Source organism: Tursiops truncatus, chromosome 10, assembly GCF_011762595.2.
Source record: "Tursiops truncatus isolate mTurTru1 chromosome 10, mTurTru1.mat.Y, whole genome shotgun sequence".
Lineage (NCBI taxonomy): Eukaryota > Metazoa > Chordata > Mammalia > Artiodactyla > Delphinidae > Tursiops > Tursiops truncatus.
In genome coordinates, this window is record NC_047043.1 from 87,550,337 (window position 1) to 87,571,156 (window position 20,820).

Genomic DNA, 20,820 nt, shown 5'->3' on the forward strand with positions numbered 1-20,820 from the left:
AATTTCTGGGTGCAGGGCCCAGGAAGCTTGTCAAATATTTAGGCACATTTAAATTCTAGAAAAATACACATGGCCATCAAACATGAACATGTATGATTAAAATGTAGAATATAAAACCATTGACTGTCAATTAACTTAAGGGCTTTCATCAAGAAACTAACTATCTTGAACAGTGTTTGAACTTCTGAATTTGAAGATGTGGGTTAAATCATAACCTTCATAAAACTTGATGCAACACTTACTTAATGCATCTGAAGGGCAACCCATGCTTCGTGGTATGAGTGGAATCTATTTAAATGGGAGTATATTAAAATGTGTGAAAAACATGTGAAGTAAATGTGTGAAAATAAATTAAAATGTGTGTGTAAATATACATACACACACATAGGTCCATATGGTTAAATATTTTTTAAGAAAGATTGAGTGCCAAAGGAGTTTACTTTTCTTAGTTTGAAAAAAAAAAATCTGAGCCTTTTCTGTTCTGCTCTGTAGCGAATTCAATCAAGCAGAGGAAACCCAGACTACTGTTGCCTTCTCCCGAGAGTGGCAGTGAGTCGTCTGTTACCATCCTCAAAGGGGACACCCTGCTGCTCGAGTGTTTTGCTGAAGGCCTGTGAGTAACTTGACCCCGTTCCTGATTTTTTCCGTTCTGTTCTGTAAAGAATAAGGTAGCAGTGAAGGATGTGCCTGCATGCATCTTTAAAAATGATTTCTTTAAAAAAAAAAAATCCTGTTACTACATCCCTGGAGAAAGTAATCTGCACTTCACTCTGCAGATTTCAGGCTGTGACTGAGATTGATTTATAATTAGATCTCTCTGTCAGTTGGTGAAAGTGTGAATGGAGGTGTCAGTGACAGCATTCTCCTTGGCTCAGTCAGCAGTGGGATGCCATCCTTAGAGCATGAGGTTGATAGGAGTCCGCCCATCACTATTAGTGCAAGGTTTGTGTCTCTCAGTTGTATTTGTCCTGCCCCTGCTTGTTAATGTCTTTTCAGGTTCCACGGAGCCCTATTTATCTATTATTTCACCCACCTGTCCTTTGCACACAAGCAGGTCCAGATCATGCAATTTAAGAGAGTTTTACATCAGAACTCATGAACCACACTTTTTTCACGACTGAAGAAATAACACTTTTCCAAATCCTCCAAGTAAAGGCTAAGGAGTCTTCACTTGGTCACCTCTTGAAATTGTGACTTTATTGAGTAACTACCGTAAGTCAACGTAAACAGGGACCATCTTAGTTAATACTTGGTCATACAAGGTCACCTTTTTCCTATCATCATCTTTCTATGCTTACCACCACATACCCATCCCTGCCATTGGGAATACCATGAGAAAATACATTCCACCTTCCTAGCACCCAAGTTTACAAAATCATTTCGTAAACTAAGGGCTTTGCATAGCTGGGCATCTAGTTCATGGACTAGAGTTTGAAGTTCATACTCATTCATAATCCAGTGTATATTCTGAATGGGTGGTTTTAAATTGGATTATGAAGAAAAGGAGCAGATTTTAATGGTTTTACAACTCCTAAGCTTTGTAAATTTCTCTTTCCATCCAGCAGAAATATTCAGGTTGCTTATCTGTCTTAAATTGCCAAAGTGTATGATCGTAAATTAATTAGACGTGCAGGGACATGGCCTCTGTTCGGGAATTTGGTCTCTGTATTACGTGAGGAGATGAAAGACTCAGGTTCAGTTTGAATCATGTTGGTAACTGCCTACTCTTTTGTTCTTATTCATATGCGTTTATAGTGGTAGAAATTAAATTCTTTCAGGGTTCATCACTATTCTTGGTTGACTCTTTGGGCAGGGAGAATATGTCAGTAATCCTTTTTTCCTATTTCTCACAAATGCTATAACTTACCTCTTGAGTGTGGCGGCAACTACATGAATTGTCTTCAGTATAATAGAAAGGCTCTCACGTGCTTTTTGGAAAATGCAATGTCATGAAGCAATATAGAAGAAGAAAGTGAATGTCAATATGTATTGTCTTTGGGAACTTGAGGATGCCTGATGCCTTGTCAGAAGAGTTTCACCTGAAGTGGTTTCTTCTTACTCATCGTGGGTTTGGGTTGGGAATCCTGGCTGATCTGGTTGCCTTTCAGGTGAAGGTGATACATTGTAAAACTTTTAGTGTACCTGAGTACTTCTCCTTAGAAGTTTTAAAGTGCCGTAACAAATATAATTATAACGAGGACATTGTCCTCTTTATTATGTGTCAGACGGTACGTTTTGCCCTTTACATACATTAGCTCATTTTTTTTAACATCTTTATTGGAGTATAATTGCTTTACATTGTTGTGTTAGTTTCTGCTGTATAACAAAGTGAATCAGCTATACGTATACTTATATCCCCATATCCCTCCCTCTTGCGTCTCCCTCCCACCCTCCCTATCCCACCCCTCTAGGCATTGGCATAGGTACCTTAGCTCATTTTATCCTCACTGTTTCTCATGACAGTTATTCCCATTTGCAGCTTAGGCAAATGTAGGCCAGAGAGTTGAATTCACCTCTCTACACTTAGTATGAAGTGGAGGCTGGGATTCGATCCTATTTGTCTCCTAAACTCTCTCTAAATTTAACTTCTTTGGCATATTTCAAGCAAATGAACTGTTTTGTTCAGTTAAAGCCAGGGTGAACAAAGGATGGCATTACCCCTGAATCTAAAGAAGTGGGTTATAGTAGATGTTTCAGAAAATGGCTATTAATAATGAAAATATTGATACTATTAAGTAAAATGGGAAGGCTTTCACAGGGAAAGGTTGAAGGGTTCAGATTCTACAGATTCTGTAAGGTGGAAACTGAGAATAGTTAAAATGATGTTGTGAATTTCATTCAGAAAAGAAAAGCGTTCCCTCCCCAGAAGAAGTGCAGACAGTGAGTCCCTCAGTGGAAAAGACCATATTCATGGGCCAGTGCACACTCAGTCACACCCTGTGAAAGCTTCAGTAGGATTAAAGGCAAATTCCCTCTGCTGACTGTTGGGCTCAAATTTTCTCTTTTCTCTCTGTTTTGTAAATTCACGAGTTTAAGCTACGTACGATTCTTTTGCAAACAAAGGAAGTATAAGAATTAAAGTTGGCTGGGCAAAGACCTGAACAAAAGCTTGAGATGATGACATGGTGTATATTTATGTATAAAAATGGATTAAGCAATATATTTTCCTTCAAAAATTTATTGTTCTAGTGCTGTTAGTAAATGCTTATTAAATTTAAAAAAAAGAAAAAAATTAGCAAGAATATCGCAGGACGTTCTTGCAATGGTATAGATGTGTCCTTAGATGAATTATGTCTCATAGTCATATGATACTTACAGATAATCATTTTATCCTGTTCTTTCAAAGAATAGGTATTAGAGGATCAGACTGGTTTCCAAGGCCTAACCAAAAAAAAAAAAAGATTTTACAGCAAGTGAGATGCTTGTACTATTAAAGCATGGACTCACGAAAAACTCCTGATTTGGAGCAACTGAGGTCCAGGGCACCCTGTAATTTGGCAAATGGCCATTTTGACAGATGGAGTGCAAAGCAAGCAGTTAGGAGGCGTGGGTTATGCATCCTGTTGGGTGGTGTGCTCAGGAAGCCAACGGCTAACATACTCTCACAACCGCCTGTCTGAGCATCGTTACTGTTTCCTGCAGAAGTGTGCCATGGACTGTAAGCCTGGTAAAATAAAAGGTAGTGGTTCCAGATCTGTAAGGCTGGTAAGTACTTGAGCCTCGAGGGAAGGGGAAGAGACTAGATGTGTGTAAAAGACCTTCATCTTTACCTCTAATATTTTTTGCATAATAACTGAATTAGTTTAACCACCGCCTAACAATACAATTTAAGATAATTGACACAAACAGTATGAATTGTTCAATTATTAACTAGTAACTAAGTTCACTACAAGCCTATATTCCAAGAATACGTGGTTAGAAAGGAAAAAAAAAAAGAGTTGGAAAAGCACAAATAAAATAGAACACATTGATCAAAAGAACAAGTTTAGTCAGGCAAATTCAAGTTCTAATGTGTCATTTATTACCCCAGTGACTTTAAACAAATTAACTTCTTGAACTTGAGAATCCTCACTGGTAAAATGATGATAATAATGACCACATTTAGAACATACTCAATAACTTTCAGGTATTAATGATAAAAAGAAATATAGTGGGAAGGAAAAAAAAATCATCAATAAAAGCAACAAAAGTGCCTTCCACTCAGTCATTATAGCCCAAGTGAAGAGGAGGAAAAAAAAAAAATCCATCAGTTAAAATCAGGCATCAGTGTTTTCCACATCATTTTTAAATCACAAAAGTCTAGAGGGTCCCACTTCTCCCAATTGTCTGGTTTTCATGAGATGGGATTTTTCTGTTTTAAACGCAGCTGGCTTGATTCCTCCTTCTTGTTTTCTACCCAAATAAGGTGGAAAAATGTTACTGTGTTTGTGTGTGACAAGTTATCAGTCTGGTTATTGATTTGTTCTTTTATCACTTGTTTGTTTTGATTGGGTGATCTAATCTTTCTAAGCAAGGGAGATTTGGTTCATTCCTCTATTGGTGTATTCCCCATCAGGGTGGAAAGCTACCTGGGTGGCCAGGTCTGTGCTGCAGAGCCCACCTTGCCCTATAATGAGCTATTCCTTGTTCCAGACAGCACGTTGGGCCCCTACATCTGAGTCTTATTGTCCAATATGAGCTTCATAAGGATTAAAGGGGGTACCACAGTTTCCCGCTGCTCGCTGTTGGGCCTTACTTCATCGTGTTTTTCAAACTCTTCTAGGGAAGAGGGCCGTTATTTCTGGCCCTTTCAAACCACCCACAGGGAGAGAGCACACTTGAAAAATACCTTGTAATATTTCTACAGGCCCAGTAATCTGTCATTCATCTAACCGTATCTATTCAGCACTTACATGGAGTTAGCCCTCTCAGTAGAGGAAATAGAGGCTTTCTGAGGAAGCAGCTTAGTGAAGGAGCTTGCAATGAAAGAGACTTGATCCAACCCTGATGTTCACCATGGATGGTGGTGGGCAGGTCTGTGCACTGGGAAGCCTGATGTTTTTCAGTGGAACTCTGAGTGCAGACCTGAAAGCACCACAGTGAGGGATGTGTCCTGTGGATTTCTTTACTTTTTATTTTTCACTTAAAATAAATGTTTATCATTTATGTATTGTTTCACAGACCAACTCCACAGGTTGATTGGAACAAAATGGGAGGTGATTTACCAAAGGGAAGAGAAACAAAAGAAAATTATGGCAAAACTTTGAAGATAGAGAATGTCTCCTATCGGGACAAAGGAAACTATCGCTGCACAGCCAACAATTTCTTGGGATCAGCCATTCATGATTTTCATGTTATAGTAGAAGGTACGTTTCCCACGTTGATTTATTTTTCTTCTATTTAAAAAAAAAAAAAAGGAATCCATATGTAGTCGACCTCTAATGCATATATGTTAAAACAAGTAAGCTGTTTCAACTTTTAATTCTAGAGAAAGCAATGGAATATATTACACTTCAATTAATCAGGTTTGTCATTTACCCCACAAAACCACATAGAAGGGACAAATGACAAGAAAAGATCTCTGGTTAGGGACTGAACACAGATGACTTCCATTATTTATTTGAACAGTCACTAAACCTAATCTCCTATATCACCATATTATGAGAAGAAAAATTTATTTTAATATACATGTGACACTGCATAATATGAAATCTTAAGTAAGCCTTACCATGGGAGAAAGTATGATGATGGGCCTGGAAGAGACCTTGGACTTTCCCAGTCCTGTCATTAACGTCCTGTGTCCTTGAGCAATTTACTTCACCTTTCCGAACCTCCATTTCTTCAATGAATTGAGGGAGTCAGACAAATTATTGTCTTAGTTCTTTCTTATTTTGGGGTCTATATCTTGGGTTCAGATGATGTTTAATATGTTACTAATGGGAAAAAAAAAATATGTTACTAATGGGGAAAGAAACATAGACAGTATGGTGTAAGTGTTATTTCTCTGTCAAAAGGTCCAGAAAAACATGTTATATTCAAGTCATCTTTCTGTAAACAAGCCTTTTGAGCAATAGAAGTTGGGCTCTTGTTCGTTGTACTCATAGAAATAAGTAGGTGATGATGTCACCATTTAAAAAGATGGTAAGCCCCAATATGTAGATAGCAGGATTCTGCCTGCTGGGCAGATATAAAGGTTGCCTAGTCATCCTGTGAATTTGATTGATGCAGGCTATTTTCTGTGCTTCTGATCACATTGAGGTTTCTGTGTATGGTTTGCTTGACTGTATTGATCAAATTAATGGGATGATGACTGCATTTGTACTTATTTAGTGCTGTGTAGGCTTAACTATTGAAAGGAATGGTCTCCTTCAGGTTTCCATTTAATGAACTGGTGCTCTAAGGCTTCCATTTTTATTCCAATAAAGTTCACCTCTTAAAGCTTCATTTGGCACAAGGAATGCCTAAGTAAAGGCCCACAGTTTTAATTAGTGGAAAAAAAAAATACTCAGACACAAATTATATTCACAAGTAAATGTTAAGATAACTTGTAATCATGCTGCTGTTTGGAAGAGCAGCGTATTTCCAAGACCTCTCTCAACGTGTGTGATTGGTTAAGTTAGGAAGAATGAAGAACCAAAGATGAGAATATCATTTCCCTTAGTTCCACACAAGCAAAACCTGTATAGGAGAAAGCCTCGTATTATGGATAAATAGCAACATTTGCCAACAGTGACATATTCCTCTGACATTAAATTATTCACTAAGAAATTCAGAGAGGAAGAGTTTGAGAGATTTATTTTTTTTCTCTAATTTTAGTCATCGTTTGATGCCTCTACATAATATGGCTATACCATGCAACAGGGGTGTGTTTCTGTAACTCCTGACCCCGCCCCCGTCCCCGCCAGCACATACCCAGGAACCAGACAGGTCTCACTGTTAGCTGCTCGTACTCCGAATTGCTGACTATTAGAAATCCTTCCAGATGGCTGGAACATTGCTACGGTAGCTGAATATTTTAACAATCTGGCCATGGTTTTCTTGACTAGAAGACTGAAGCTTTCAAAAGAACTGCAAAGGTTGCAAAAGGAAAAAATAGATCAAGGATGTAAAATTAATTACACAATTTAAAAGGTTGACTATAGGACTCCAAAGGAATATAGGTTTCCCGAACAAATTGTCCTCACTATTCATAAAACAGCTATTAGCACTATTGAGATGTAAATAATGTTTTTATGAGGAACATTTAATCCTTTATCCTTAATGAGAAACTACTAAATGAGCCCTCAGTTGTATGTTTTAGGAGTTTTTCTTCACCCATGCGAGTGAAAAGCAAACTGAGCTCAAGAAGTCTTTTTTCTGTTAAGTGTGAAAGCAGTAAATATATCCTTCATTAATTATATGGACGGATGAGTTCACTTTCATTCAATTTTCTTCTGCCTTGCTGCACCTTCTTCTTTCCCTTTCTTTGTCTCTTGCTTGGAAACTCAAATTAAATAACAAGGATTAGCCATATAGGAAAAGAGCAATGTTATTGTGAACTTTGAAAATCCAGCCCATTCTGAAAACACTCATTGTGCTTAAGTAAAAGCATGTATTTTACTGTATTCTCTATATCTGTGATACTTCTTCTTTATTACTAAACACAATCAAACTCTGTAATTTAGGTTACAACATTCTAAATAGGAAAACAAACTGCACTTTCAAATCCTATAATATGTATAAGCAACAACAGCCGGGATGTCTTGCTGAGGCACATCTATCCTTTCTAGGAATCCATGGTCTAAATATAATATTACACATTCAATGAAAAGAGATCTATTAAAATGGCATCTAAAACTTTCCAAATCCAGAAATCAAAGTATGACCACAGTTGCATTTCCACTGATTAAATAAAGTCACGGTACGAAAGTTTACAGCACAAACATTGTTATCATGTAAGGCTTTTGAAACTTAGTAAGTATAATAGGAAAGTATTTATACATAATTATATACCCATAATTTTACTGCATTTTAAAAAGATGTTATGAACTCAAATGCAATTCAGTCACTGATCTATTTAAGAAAGCCTCATTTTCAAATAAATTTATTTCCAGAAAGCTGCAATGAAACTCGTTTGCTGAACCTAATAATTTTTGATTTGTTAGGATATAGATATTTTATAGAAATCTGTTATAAGAAAATAACCTGTGTTGTATGTTTCATAGGTACCAAATTTCCTGTTTTATTTTGCTTTCCGTCTAGTGAAAAACATCTCTAATTAGCTTGCTTATCACATTCTACATGTTCAGACATTTGCATCTCAGTTTTGAGCAGTGTGAGAGAAATTTATCATCTTATTTTTTAATTTACAATTATGACTAAATGAGTAAAGTTTCAACATAAGTTGCTTTCATCAGTTACCATAGCTAACATTTTTTTTGTTTTGTTAGTTTGGTTGTTTTTTTTTTGCGTTACGTGGGCCTCTCACTGTTGTGGCCTCTCCCGTCGCGGAGCACAGGCTCCGGATGCGCAGGCTCAGCGGCCATGGCTCACGGGCCCAGCCGCTCCGCGGCATGTGGGATCTTCCCGGACCGGGGCACGAACCCGTGTCCCCTGCATCGGCAGGCGGACTCTCAACCAGTGCGCCACCAGGGAAGCCCTTATCAGTTACCATAGATTTTAGGATAATAGATAAAAGACTGGAGTTCAGTGATGTTGTTTTCTCTCAGAGTTTTCCATTTTAATCATTCTTCTCTCTTGAGCCCTTTTTTCATCCTTTCAAATAGATCTTACCTGTCAGGAATAGGGTTGCATGTTCCAACCTCTGGAAAAATCTGTTCTCTGTCCCTGCATGCCCTTAGCCTCACTTCAGCCACCAGACATTTCCTATCCTGTACCCGTGTCCTCAGGCTCACCATGCGTCCTATTGTCAACAAAGTAGCAACGAGGTAAATATGTTCAATCAAGGTATGAAATTATGAGATTGTGAATGACCAGAAGTCAGTGATTCCCTCCTGTCCAAGGCCCCTTCCTTTTTCTCTGTGCCTTTTTCACTGGAGTCTTTGGGGATCAGTCATTTCAGTTCAACTGAAAATTACCCCACGAGCATCTGTTCTCATTGTGCCAGTGTCGGGGAGAAAGAAATTTTCCTCTTTCCTTCTATTTTGTTGTGGCTCATCTAAGAATTAAATTGACATGAGACAGATTAACAGGAGAAAATAAAACAAAAGTGTAATAATATGTATACATGGGAGAGAGCCAGAAAAACTGAGTAACTCACCCAAATGGCCCAAGCCTCATCTTAAATACCGTCTTCAGCTAAAGACAAAAGAGGATGTTTGGGACTTCAGAGGGGGACAGGACAGCATCTCCAAGGAAGACTGGAGATGGTAGAGCAAGTGTTTGCTACGCAGATGTTTGCTGGGCCACAGAGTGGACTCTAATCTCTAGGCCCTGCAGAGCTCCCCCTACCACAACTGGCCCATGTTCTTCGCAGATATTTCTGTAGTAGCTCTCTTCCAGAAACAGGCCTTCTATCTAAACTATCTTAGGCGGTTAGCGGGGAGGTCAGAGTTTCTTCCTGAGTCTTTTGGGCCTTGATTATTTTCAGCTCAAAGTAATCTGCATGCCAAAGAAATATTTTGGGGTGGCAGATTTTGTTCCCCTATACAAAGCAGAGGAGTCATCAGAAAGAGAGCAATTCTGCCCTGGTTCTTCAGAGATCACTCATCTGGTGATCTAGTCTAGGTGCTCTCACTACAGATCCCAATTGTGAGATTCTCAGTCTGGGCTGGAATTGAGAGCAGTGGTGTGACAGGCCCAAGAAGAAGATGCTCTGAAGAAGACAGGCTTGAAGTCCCTTTCGCATTGCATGGCCAATTCTACCTTTGCTCAGGAACAGATTAATTCTTCAGAAGAAACAGGGATGAAAAGCATAAAAAGAAATTTCCAAACAAAGCTTATGAGAAGGGGTTCAGGTACAGTTTAACGATGATTTCTAGTGGATACGCAAAACCTCTTGAGTCAGTTGATAGCTGTTGCGGAAGCGTGGATTTCGAGGCACAGAGTGAAAGTTGGTAAAGCTATTTAGCCTTGGTTCCTACCTGTGATCCAAATTAGTGAAATAGTAATGAGTTAGAAATAACACCACGTTTACTTCGGAGTCTCGGTGCTGATCATCCAGTAGGTCTGCAGGTCCATGGAAAGGCAAGAACAGAAAGTGGGGCTTCTTTTCCTGGTGACCCTGGGCAAGTTAGATGACTTCTCCAAAGCTCAGTACTCCATCTGTAAGGTGAAATGGTTGGATAAGATGGTCATTTAAGGGCTTCCCTGGTGGCGCAGTGGTTGAGAGTCCGCCTGCCGATGCAGGGGACACGGGTGCGTGCCCCTGTCCGGGAAGATCCCACATGCCGCGGAGCGGCTGGGCCCGTGAGCCACGGCCGCTGAGCCTGCGCGTCCGGAGCCTGTGCTCCGCAACGGGAGAGGCCACAACAGTGAGAGGCCCGTGTACCGAAGGATTAATGAAATTTGTAGGATGAGAATAGAAATGGAAATCTTGATTTTATTATTCATAAAGATTTAGGGAAAGGTCATAATTACATGGTATCCTTTATTATTTTTATTGAAATATTTTTATTGAAATATAATTGACATATTACATCATTTGTTTCAGGTATACAGCATAATGATTTGATATTTGTATGTATTGCAAAATGATCAGCACAATAAGTGTCATTTTCATCCATTACCACATAGTTACAATTTTTTTTTTGTGATGAGAACTTTTAAGATCTAATCTCTTAGCAACTTTCACATAAACAGTACAGTATTATTTATCCGTTATAGTCACCATGCTATATATTACATCCCCATGATCTCCTGTATTTTTACCTGTTCTGAAAGCAATAGTCTTAGTTTTCTACTGTGAATAGGAAAAATTTCATGTTTTTTCTCTAACTCAAATGTTTAATTTCACTGTGGTTATATGAAAAGACCAAAAGAAAGTAACACTCACATAAAAAATGCAGACAAACACACAAAAGCTAAAACCCTTCACCTCGGAGGGTCATGTGCAGTTTATAATTTGGACTACTGCATTTTAAACTTAATGACTAAATATTTACAAATTGTAGATTATGAAGACACATATATAACTTGGAATTTAACAAGTCCACACCCTGTTGAATAATTACAAAGCCATGTCTCTTGTTTGGACTTAAACTTGCTAGGATATTTGTATATTTTTGTTTTCCCTGGTGAATTTATAGACCTTTTTTCCCCCACATAATCCCTCTTTTCCTTAAAAAATTGTTTAAATGACATTTTTCATTTTATACATATATGTATCTTAAAGACTTTCCTTTTTGACTAAAAATGGAAATCCAGAAATGTCTTAGGGAAAATAAGCAACACTTGATGGGAATTACTACCTACCGGTATTGTGCAGTTTTCTCTGAAATCAAATTATCCAAACCATCCACGCTCTAATATGAATCTTTTCTTCACTCCTGACATAGTAATATACTTAAGGTGACAAAACATGACAGTAATGTTTGCACTAAAGAATGTCTCCTTCTATACTGAGACACACCACTTAGAATTATAAGATTGGAGCGTTAGGGCATAGAAAGATACAAATGTATGATTTAAATCTATCTTTTCCTCCATTGTTTTGAAGGCAAAAAGGTAAATATTGGTTTTAGGATTCCTTCTCCCACCCCCTTGCAAAAAAAAAAAAAAATTCTAGGAAGTCATGTCTCCCAAATTCTTAAGATAGATAATTACATATGGAAAGATAAATGCTATAGAGTCATTAATTAAGAAATATTTTAAATAACGGCTGAACATTTTAATTTCATTAAAAAATTTTCAAAATATATTTTTGAATATCAGCCATTTTAGATGCCTTGCACTCAATAAACTTCACATGTTTACCCCTCCTTCATTTTCTGTAATGTGATAGATACTCGTTGTAGCTAAATACAGTGACTGTAGGTAACTACTTTTAGTGTGTTGATTTTATTACACATGCTAAGATTCCAGATTGCAACACACACACTCATAAAAGCACATAACCACACACAAACCTTATTCCAGGCAAAAACAATGCCCATCTTGCCTTAGAGAACATTTATGAAAAACAGCTAGTGTGAAACACCTTGTTGTGTCTGCCATCTGCTGGTGCATACTAGAAATACAGCCCTTAACATTTTTGGACCTTCTGTGATATAGAAAATGTTGATGAGCTCTTCAGTTTATCTCCAGAGCCCCCTCGCTGGACAAAGAAACCTCAGAGTGGCGTGTACAGCACTGGGAGCAGTGGTATCCTGTTGTGTGAGTCTGAAGGAGAACCTGAGCCCGCAATCAAGTGGAGAGTCAATGGTTTCCCAATTGAGAGTAAGTGAAAACGCCAACTGTGAGGCACTGCTGAAGGCAGTGGTTTGCTGGGACACAGTGTTTAGACACCCTCGTTATGGCTAAAGTGGAGTTGGTAAGTGGCTGGACTGACAAGACAGATCTAACCAGGGAATCCAAAATTGCATCTTTCAAAGCAATTTGATTTATGCTGAGATTTATGGAAAAGCCGTAAATAATATTTGTTGGGCTATTATGTTAATTATATAAAAATAAGGTTTAAAAAATAAGACAACTGAGTGGTATAGAGGATGCATCCAAGGAGGAAGGTTCCTCTCCCTGAGAAGAAACAGCAACAGGGACCTAGTGGTTGAGAGCACAGACTGGAATTTAGGACTTCCCTTGGATCCAGGCAACAGGGACTCCTCACTGGGTTCTGCTCTTTACAAGGACCTGCTATGGCATGCCTAGCTCCGTGATTTGAGAAGTCCGCAGGGCCAAAGTGACATGCAAAGCCTGAACCTGGCTCACTGCAGGTTCTCGACCAAGCTTCAGTAACCCAAGACCAGAAAAATCCCCTGCGCAGTCAGCTCTGAGCCCTTCCCAGATGGGCTGGGCGTGGAAAAGAAGGGATGGACCAGAACTGAATGCCTAATCTCCCTACTCCACTGTGTTGCAGCATAGAGCTCCAAGAAGTCCCAAATCCTCAATTTGAACCCAGAGCTCTGGTCTTTTTTCATTAAGATTTTTTTGATGTGGACCATTTTTAAAGTCTTCATTGAATTTGTTCCAGTATTGCTTCTGTTTTCTGTTTTGGTTTTTTGGCCGCGAGGCACGTGGGATCTTAGCTTCCCGACCAGAGATGTACCTGCATCCCCTGATCTGGAGGGTGAAGTCTTAACCACTTGACCGCCAGGGAAGTCCCGTCCCTGGTCATTTTGAATGTCTTTGTTAAAGTAGGATAATAGAACAGATCTTATTGGTCAATTGATCAGCTTGATTTAGAGCATTTATAATATGGAGACATATGTGTGTTGATTCTATTAGTTCCTTTGCCCTAGACCCACTCGTATCAGGGCAGGCATCCTGGTGACATATAGACCTGGAGTCCCAACTAGGCTGTGCACCTAAGCTTGGGGAGATTGACTAAACAGCTCAAGATCATACAGCTGGGAATCTCCTGAAGCTTAGGTTTTCAACTGCAAAATGGAACTAATGGTAGTTGGTTGTAATTGAAAGAGACCGATGGAGTCTACCAAGTAGGATATTACTTATCTGTAGAACATTGTGAAAGTTTATAAACTCTGGATCCAGAGGGTCTTTGTTTGCATTCAGGCTGTACCATTTACTAGCTGTGTGATTTGGTGTATTACTGACCCTCTTAAAACCTGTTTCCTCATCAGTAAAATGGGGATGAAAATAGCACCAACCATTGGGGATTTTTATGTAGATTAAATGACACACACAGAGAATGTTTAGCACAGTGACTGCCATGCAAAAAGCACTTCCAAAGTATTGTTTACTGTTGTTTTCACGTAGCAAATACTCAGGAAGCCTTAGTGCTCATTGTTATTTTTGAGAAACGCATCTGTTTCATTTTTCTTCGTATGACAATAGGTACAGTGTCAATGACAAGCAAATACTAACTGAACATATTCGATGATGAGATTGAAAATTAAAATGATAGTTATTTTAAAATATCTATTACTCACACAAGCTTATGACTATTAATCTAGAAATTGTCAAATAACAGTATGACCATATCTACTTTCTCAGCAGATAACAACACAAAATCACTTTCAGTTCTGTCTTGTTATAGCTTTCAGAAGAAAGAATGTGCCTACTTATTTAAAATACAAATACTTTGGCAAAACAATGAACAGTTCTGAAAATTTTTTTCTTTCCTTTTTTTGATTGATACATAACGAACATGCATTATATTAGATTCAGGTGTACAACATAATTGTTTGTCATTTGTGTATATTGCAAAAATGATCACCTCGGTAAGTCTAGTTAACGTCTGTCACCTTACAGAGTTACTGAATTTTTCTACTTGTGACGAGAACTTCTAAGATCTACTGTCTTAGCAACTTTCAAATATGCAATACAGTCTTAATAACTATTACTGCCAGGCTGTACATTATACCTCCATGACATTCGTTTTATAACTGGAAGTTTATACCTTTTTACCCGCTTCATCCATTTGGCCCATCCTCTGGCAACCACTAACTGTTCTCTGTATCTATGAGCTTGTTTTGTTTTGTTTTCTATATTTCACATATAAGTGAGATCATACAGTATTTGTCTTTTTCTGTCTGACTTATGTCACTTACAATAATGCTCTCAAGGTTGATCCAGGCTGTTACAGATGACAGGATTTTTTCATTTTTATGGCTGAATAATACTCCGTTGTGTGCATATGTGTGTGATATATATATATAGATAGATAGATATGTATCTCACATTTTCTACTTTTTTTTTGCTTTTGTGAATCTGTCTTGTTTTTATTTATTTATTTTTTAACTTTTCATTGTATATTGGAGTATAACCGATGAACAATGTTGTGACAGTTTCAAGTGCACAGCAAAGGGCCTCAGCCATACATATACAGGTATCCATTCTCCCCCAGACTCCCCTCCCATCCAGGCTGCCGCATAACGTTGAGCAGAGTTCCCTGTGCTCTACAGTGGGTCCTTGTTGGTTGTCCATGTTAAATACAGCAGTTATCTCACATTTTCTTTATTCATTCATCTGTTGATGACACTTCAGCCCTCATTATTAGTTTCCTCAATTTGAGACATTTTTCCTCATCTCTTTAGAGAACAGAATAAGAAATGAAAAATAAGACTTCAGGTAAATCAGAAATGAAAACAACTTTTGTTTATAAAGAATGTTAAGGGTGCTAAAACAAAAAATGCAGATTTTCTGGAACATAAAATCATAAAATTTTATATTTGAATAGCACTTGGCTGTTTACGAAGAACTTTCACGTACTGCTTTGTCCCCACATGAGCCTTTTAAAGGGAGTACGATTATTCATATTTAACAGATTGATTATTTCATTCAATAATATTTATTGAATGCCTTCTTTGTGCCAGGCACTGGCCTTGTTGCTTGGGAGATAGCAGTGAATAAAACAGACAGTCCCTGCTCTCATGAGTCGGACATCCTAGTAGGGAGAGATAAGCAATAGAAGAATAAACACATCAATGTGGTAAAGTGAAAAGTAGCTGGGGAAGGGGTGGGTGTAAGAGAGTCCAGGACCTAGAGCTGCTCTCCGATTTTAGGATAATACTAGTAAGATCCTTGTGGTTATTTACCTTTGAGTAGAGATCTGAAAGAGGAGAGTGATGCAGCTATGCAACTACCTATGAAAGAGCTTTCAGGGTGGAGAGGTCAGTGAGTGTAAAGACCTGAGGTATGTTTGGAGTGTTGAGGAAAAGCAGGGACTGCAGTATGGCTGAAGCCAAGTGAGTGAGGAGGGGGCAGTGCTGGGAGAGATTAGTCCGGAGGTGCAGGGACCACATCATATGTAAAGGGGAAAGTCCAGAAGGGCGCTTGGGATATTATTGTGAGTAAGGTGGGCAGCTCTTGGACGATTCAGAGCAGAAGAGTGACAGGATCTAATTTATTAACAAAGAATTTTTCTGGCCTCTGAATGGAGAAGCAATTGTATGACTCCAATTAGGAGCTGCCTAAAAGATACTGGGCCCTTGGGCTAGATTGGTAGTAGTAACAGGTAGGTTATGGATTTATATACAAAATAGAGCCAACACGTTTGTTGATGGGTGAGCACATAAAGGCTGAAGACAAACTAATGCGAGATAGCACAGCTGATAATGGTAGACCTAGAACCAAAGCCACATTTTTGGGACCCATGTTCCGTGTTCTTTCCACAGCTCTCCTTGCTTCCCTGCCAACAGGTCATAACCATTTATAATTGGGATGTTTGATGACAGTGGATCACTAAAGGGTTTGAAATCTCTTTAAGCTTATATTTTTAGCAATTACATATCCTTTATATAGAATATTTGAAAATTAAATCAAAATGATTACTATTATTGATTACAAGCCTACCCTTTTTCAAATACTTTGCATCCAATATTTCTGAGCCTCCTAGTGGGCCCTGCAAAGGAGATAATTTTATTCTTCAGGTTGTAGATGTGGCAAATGAGGCTCAGAGATTACATTACTTACTTGATTGAGGACACAACCCAAGTGAATTTAGAGCCATAAATGGAAATGAAATGATTAATTCCGGAGCTGAAGTTTCTCTCCCTATATTGCATGTTTGCCCTTTGAGCTGACCAAAGACAACTTAGGTCAGGACTAGTGGTTTTTGTGTGATAAAGAATTTTAGAATTTTTCTAGAATTCTGGAAGCTCCTGGAAGTCTGTATGCCACAATACTCTGCAGTTTCCATACCTATCCCAGAAGGCATCCTGGAGCAATGTTTAATTACTTGTCACCCAAACAGGAGGCCATAGTCTCATTTCTTCTTTTTGTAATGCTATGCAGACTCAGTTTACCATGGGGCAAATGGTATAAGAACTGAACAGCATGATGGGGTTTACTCTGAAATTTGTTAAATTCGAAGTAGGGTGTGAGAGTACAGGATGAGATCAAAGACACAATTCTTTTTAACGTTAAACTTGTAAGAGCTACTCATCTTGATGCTTCTTAAGAGATACATTGTCCTACGGTATTGTATCAAATTTCTATTGTTGCCATAACAAGTTACCACAAATTCAGTGGCTTAAGACAGTGCACATTTATTATTTTACAATTCTGTAGGTTGGAAGGCCAACGCAGGTCTCCCTGGGCTTAGATCAAGGTGTCAGCGGTGCTGTGCTTCTTTCTGGAGGCTCTAGGAGAGAAACCCGTGCCTTGTTTTCTCCAGCTCCTAGAGGCTGCCCACATTCCTTGGTTCACGGCTCCCTTCCTCCAACTTCAAAACAGCAACGTTGCGTTTCTCCGACCATCCTTGCGTAGTCACATCTCTCTTTGGCTGGCCATAGCCAGGAAACGTTCTCTGGTTATAAGGAGCCTTATAATTCCTTTGGGCCCCCTTGGATAATCCAGGATAATCATCCAATCTCAAGGTCCTTGACCTTAATCACATCTGCAAAGTCCCTTCTGCCCCATAAGGTAAAATGTTCACACGTTGTAGAGATTAGACTGTGGCCATCTTTCAGGGGCTACTTTTCGGCCATGGGTAAAATACCACCCAACAAAAATGTTTCAGTCATTCCAAGAGGTATTTACTGACTGCCTCCTCTGTGATAGCTGCTCTTTAGGCACTAGGAACATAGTGCACAACACATAGACAAGGTCTTGCCCCCATGGAGCTCACAGTTAAGTGTAAAGATGTATTTACTTCTCACTCCCAGAGGGAAAAGTGATGTATAAGAATTAAAAAAAAAAAAAAAGGTCCTGAAGAACCTAGGGGCAGGACATGAATAAAATAGAGAACAGACTTGAGGACACGGTGAGGGGGAAGGGTAAGCTGGGACGAAGTGAGAAAGTGGCATGGACATATATACACTACCTAATGTAAAATAGCTAGCTAGCAGCTGCATAGCACAGGGAGATCAGCTCGGTGCTTTGTGACCACCTAGAGGGGTGGGATAGGGAAGGTGGGAGGGAGGGAGATGCAAGAGGGGAGGGGATATGGTGATATATGTATACATATAGCTGATTCGCTTTGTTATACAGCAGTAGCTAACACACCATCGTAAAGCAATTATACTCCGATAAAGATGTTAAAAAAATCTTCTATTTTATTATGTAATATTCAATGTTTTCTATGACCTAAAACTTAGCATCGTCACTTTTTCTTTTTTTTTTTTTTTTTTGGTTGCATTGGGTCTTCATTGTTGCCCGCGGGCTTTCTCTAGTTGCAGCACGCAGGGGCTACTCTTCATTGCAGTGCGTGGGCTTCTCATTGCGGTGGCTTCTCTTGTTGCATAGCATGGGCTCTAGGCGCGTGGGCTTCAGTAGTTGTGGCACACGGGCTTAGTTGGTCTGTGGCATGTGGGATCTTCCTGGGCCAGGGATCAAACTCCTGTCCCCTGCATTGGCAGGTGGATTCTTAACGACTGCACCACCAGGGAAGCCCATAAATGAAAAATTTTAACATTTGTGCCCCTTATTCAACATTCCTAGCTAATATGTTTCTCTTCCCACTTCTTGTTTGTAGTTTCAGAGCAGGCCACGTGCTTTGACACATGGCCAAATGCTGTGGGAATGGGGCTTCCCTGGTGGCGCAGTGGATAAGAATCCGCCTGCCAATGCAGGGGACATGGGTTCGAGCCCTGCTCTGGGAAGATCCGCACATGCTGCGGGGCAACTAAGCCCGTGTGCCACAACTACTGAGCACGTGTGCCACAACTACTGAAACCCGTGCACCTAGAGCCCATGCTGCACAACAAAGAGAAGCCACCACACTGAGAAGCCCTCACACCACAACAAATAAATAAATAAATAAAATTTTTTTTTAAATGCTGTGGGATGTGGTATTGACTGAAATACAGTCCCCCCCGACCTGCTCACTGGCCATACTGGCGCTGATCTTGCAGGTTCTGAGCAGAGTTAATGAGATAACACATGTGCTGTATCCAACAGAGTTCACTGGCCCTTAATTAAAGCACCATAGGGACTTCCCTAGTGGTGCAGTGGTTAAGAACCCGCCTGCCAATTCAGGGGACAGGGTTCGAGCCGTGGTCCAGAAAGATCCCACAGGCAATGAAGCAACTAAGCCTGTGCGCCACAACTACTGAGCCTGTGCTCTAGAGCCTGTGAACCACAACTACTGAGCCCTTGTGCCACAAATACTGAACCCCGTGCGCCTAGAGCCCGTGCTCTGCAACAGGAGAAACCACCACAATGAGAAGCCTGTGCAGCGCAACAAAGAGTAGCTCCTGCATGCCGCAACTAGAGAAAGCCCGAGTGCAGCAACGACGACCCAACTCAGCCAAGATAAATAAATGAATAAATAAATTAAAAAAAATATAAAGTACCATAAATATTAGATTTTCTCACTTGCAAAAGATATTTCCAGAATTACACATGGATAAGCAGTGGGATAAGATTTATTGCCGAAAAGGTAGAAAACCTGGTCTGTGCTCTCAAGAAGAGTTTAGTCCTCCTGGGAAAATGAAATATATGAGCTATTTATCTGAAGTGGTTAAATAGCAAAGCAGGGCAATTGAAATGAATGGTGTAGATGGGAAAATCGCAGAAGGGCAGAGAAGTGAAACAGGAAAAACATGTCAAGGGGGAAGATAGCAGTCAATATTGGTGGACTGGGGGGATCCAGCTGTGTTGATCATGTGGTTTACACTGGGCAGTATCAGGACTTCAATGACAAGAGTAAGTGAGATTCAGTTCATAGTGGGACTTGAGTGCTAAACAGAAAATGTGGAATCTTTGTTGTGGATGGGGGTATGGAGAGGCAGACAGCTAGAGATCAACACATATTTTGGCAAAAAATACTTATTTGAAGGACGATTGAAATTGCAGAAGGGTCTGGAAAGAAAAAATCATGGTTGATGTTAAGAAATTCTAAAGAATTGGCTTCAATGAACTCTTGTTCACCCTAAACTGGTCTTAAAATATAAATACTGTGTGACACGTTTAATGAATAGTGTATAAATATTTTAGGTTCTATTTTTTATCACACTGACAGTCTTTCATCTCTTGCAGGAAATCCATTTTCTGGTGACGTCATCTCCCCCAGGGAAATCAGTTTTACCAATGTGCAACCGAATCACACTGCTGTGTACCAGTGTGAAGCCTCGAACGTCCATGGCACTATCCTTGCCAATGCCAACATCGATGTTTTAGGTAAGCATACTTGGGAGCAGACTGTTTGTCTGCTCTTCTCTACAGGAAAATGTTCACGGTCATACTCACAAGTAGATTGAATTCTTGGCACATAAAACGTTGGGAAAAATCAAAGTACCTTTCACCTTACATTTGAGCATGAGACCTCGTACTAAAAGTTATACTTCCAAAAATGTATTGCATTGGGATACTTTCCAATTCAGGAATACGAACTGTGATATTCAACTATTTTCCCTTATTAATATGGCTGGGGTATAGAAAAACATTTGCTTGTATTATATGAACATTTAAAACTGCATTTATATTGTTTTCCAATAGATGTCCGTCCATTGATACAAACTGCAGATGAAGAAAATTATGCCACGGTGGTGGGGTACAGTGCTTTCTTACACTGTGAGTTCTTTGCTTCACCCGAGGCAATTGTGTCCTGGTAAGCTGTTACACGGTTTTCTTAAGAGAATGTCAGTTGTAGATTGTGCCTTGTTTCTTCATCCATCACTTGACAGGCTGCACTGTGTTAAGTTATTACATGTAGCGAGCGCCTCTGAGAACTAAGGTAGCAAACTTACTTACCTACCTTTCCTGGCACTGTTGACTAGATTTGTAGTATTCTCTCACATGGGGAAATATGGTGAGCCATTTTTGCTCACAAAGGAAAGCAAA

At 39.4% G+C, this 20,820-nt stretch overlaps 1 protein-coding gene across 7 annotated transcripts in view; it reads left to right on the forward strand.

The window, feature by feature from the left end:
- The window catches only part of CHL1 (cell adhesion molecule L1 like), a 199,178-nt gene that overhangs the window by 139,540 nt on the left and 38,818 nt on the right, over positions 1-20,820 (forward strand). For 5 of the 7 annotated variants that reach the window (XM_019947567.3, XM_019947571.3, XM_073787573.1 and 2 more), the window contains exons 8-12: positions 493-613; positions 5,161-5,345; positions 12,190-12,354; positions 20,017-20,157; positions 20,476-20,587. In XM_019947567.3, coding sequence (XP_019803126.1) covers positions 493-613; positions 5,161-5,345; positions 12,190-12,354; positions 20,017-20,157; positions 20,476-20,587 — 724 coding nt within the window. The remainder of the gene's footprint in view (positions 1-492; positions 614-5,160; positions 5,346-12,189; positions 12,355-20,016; positions 20,158-20,475; positions 20,588-20,820) is intronic. The other 2 variants (XM_019947570.3, XM_019947572.3) reach the window with 1 other exon arrangement.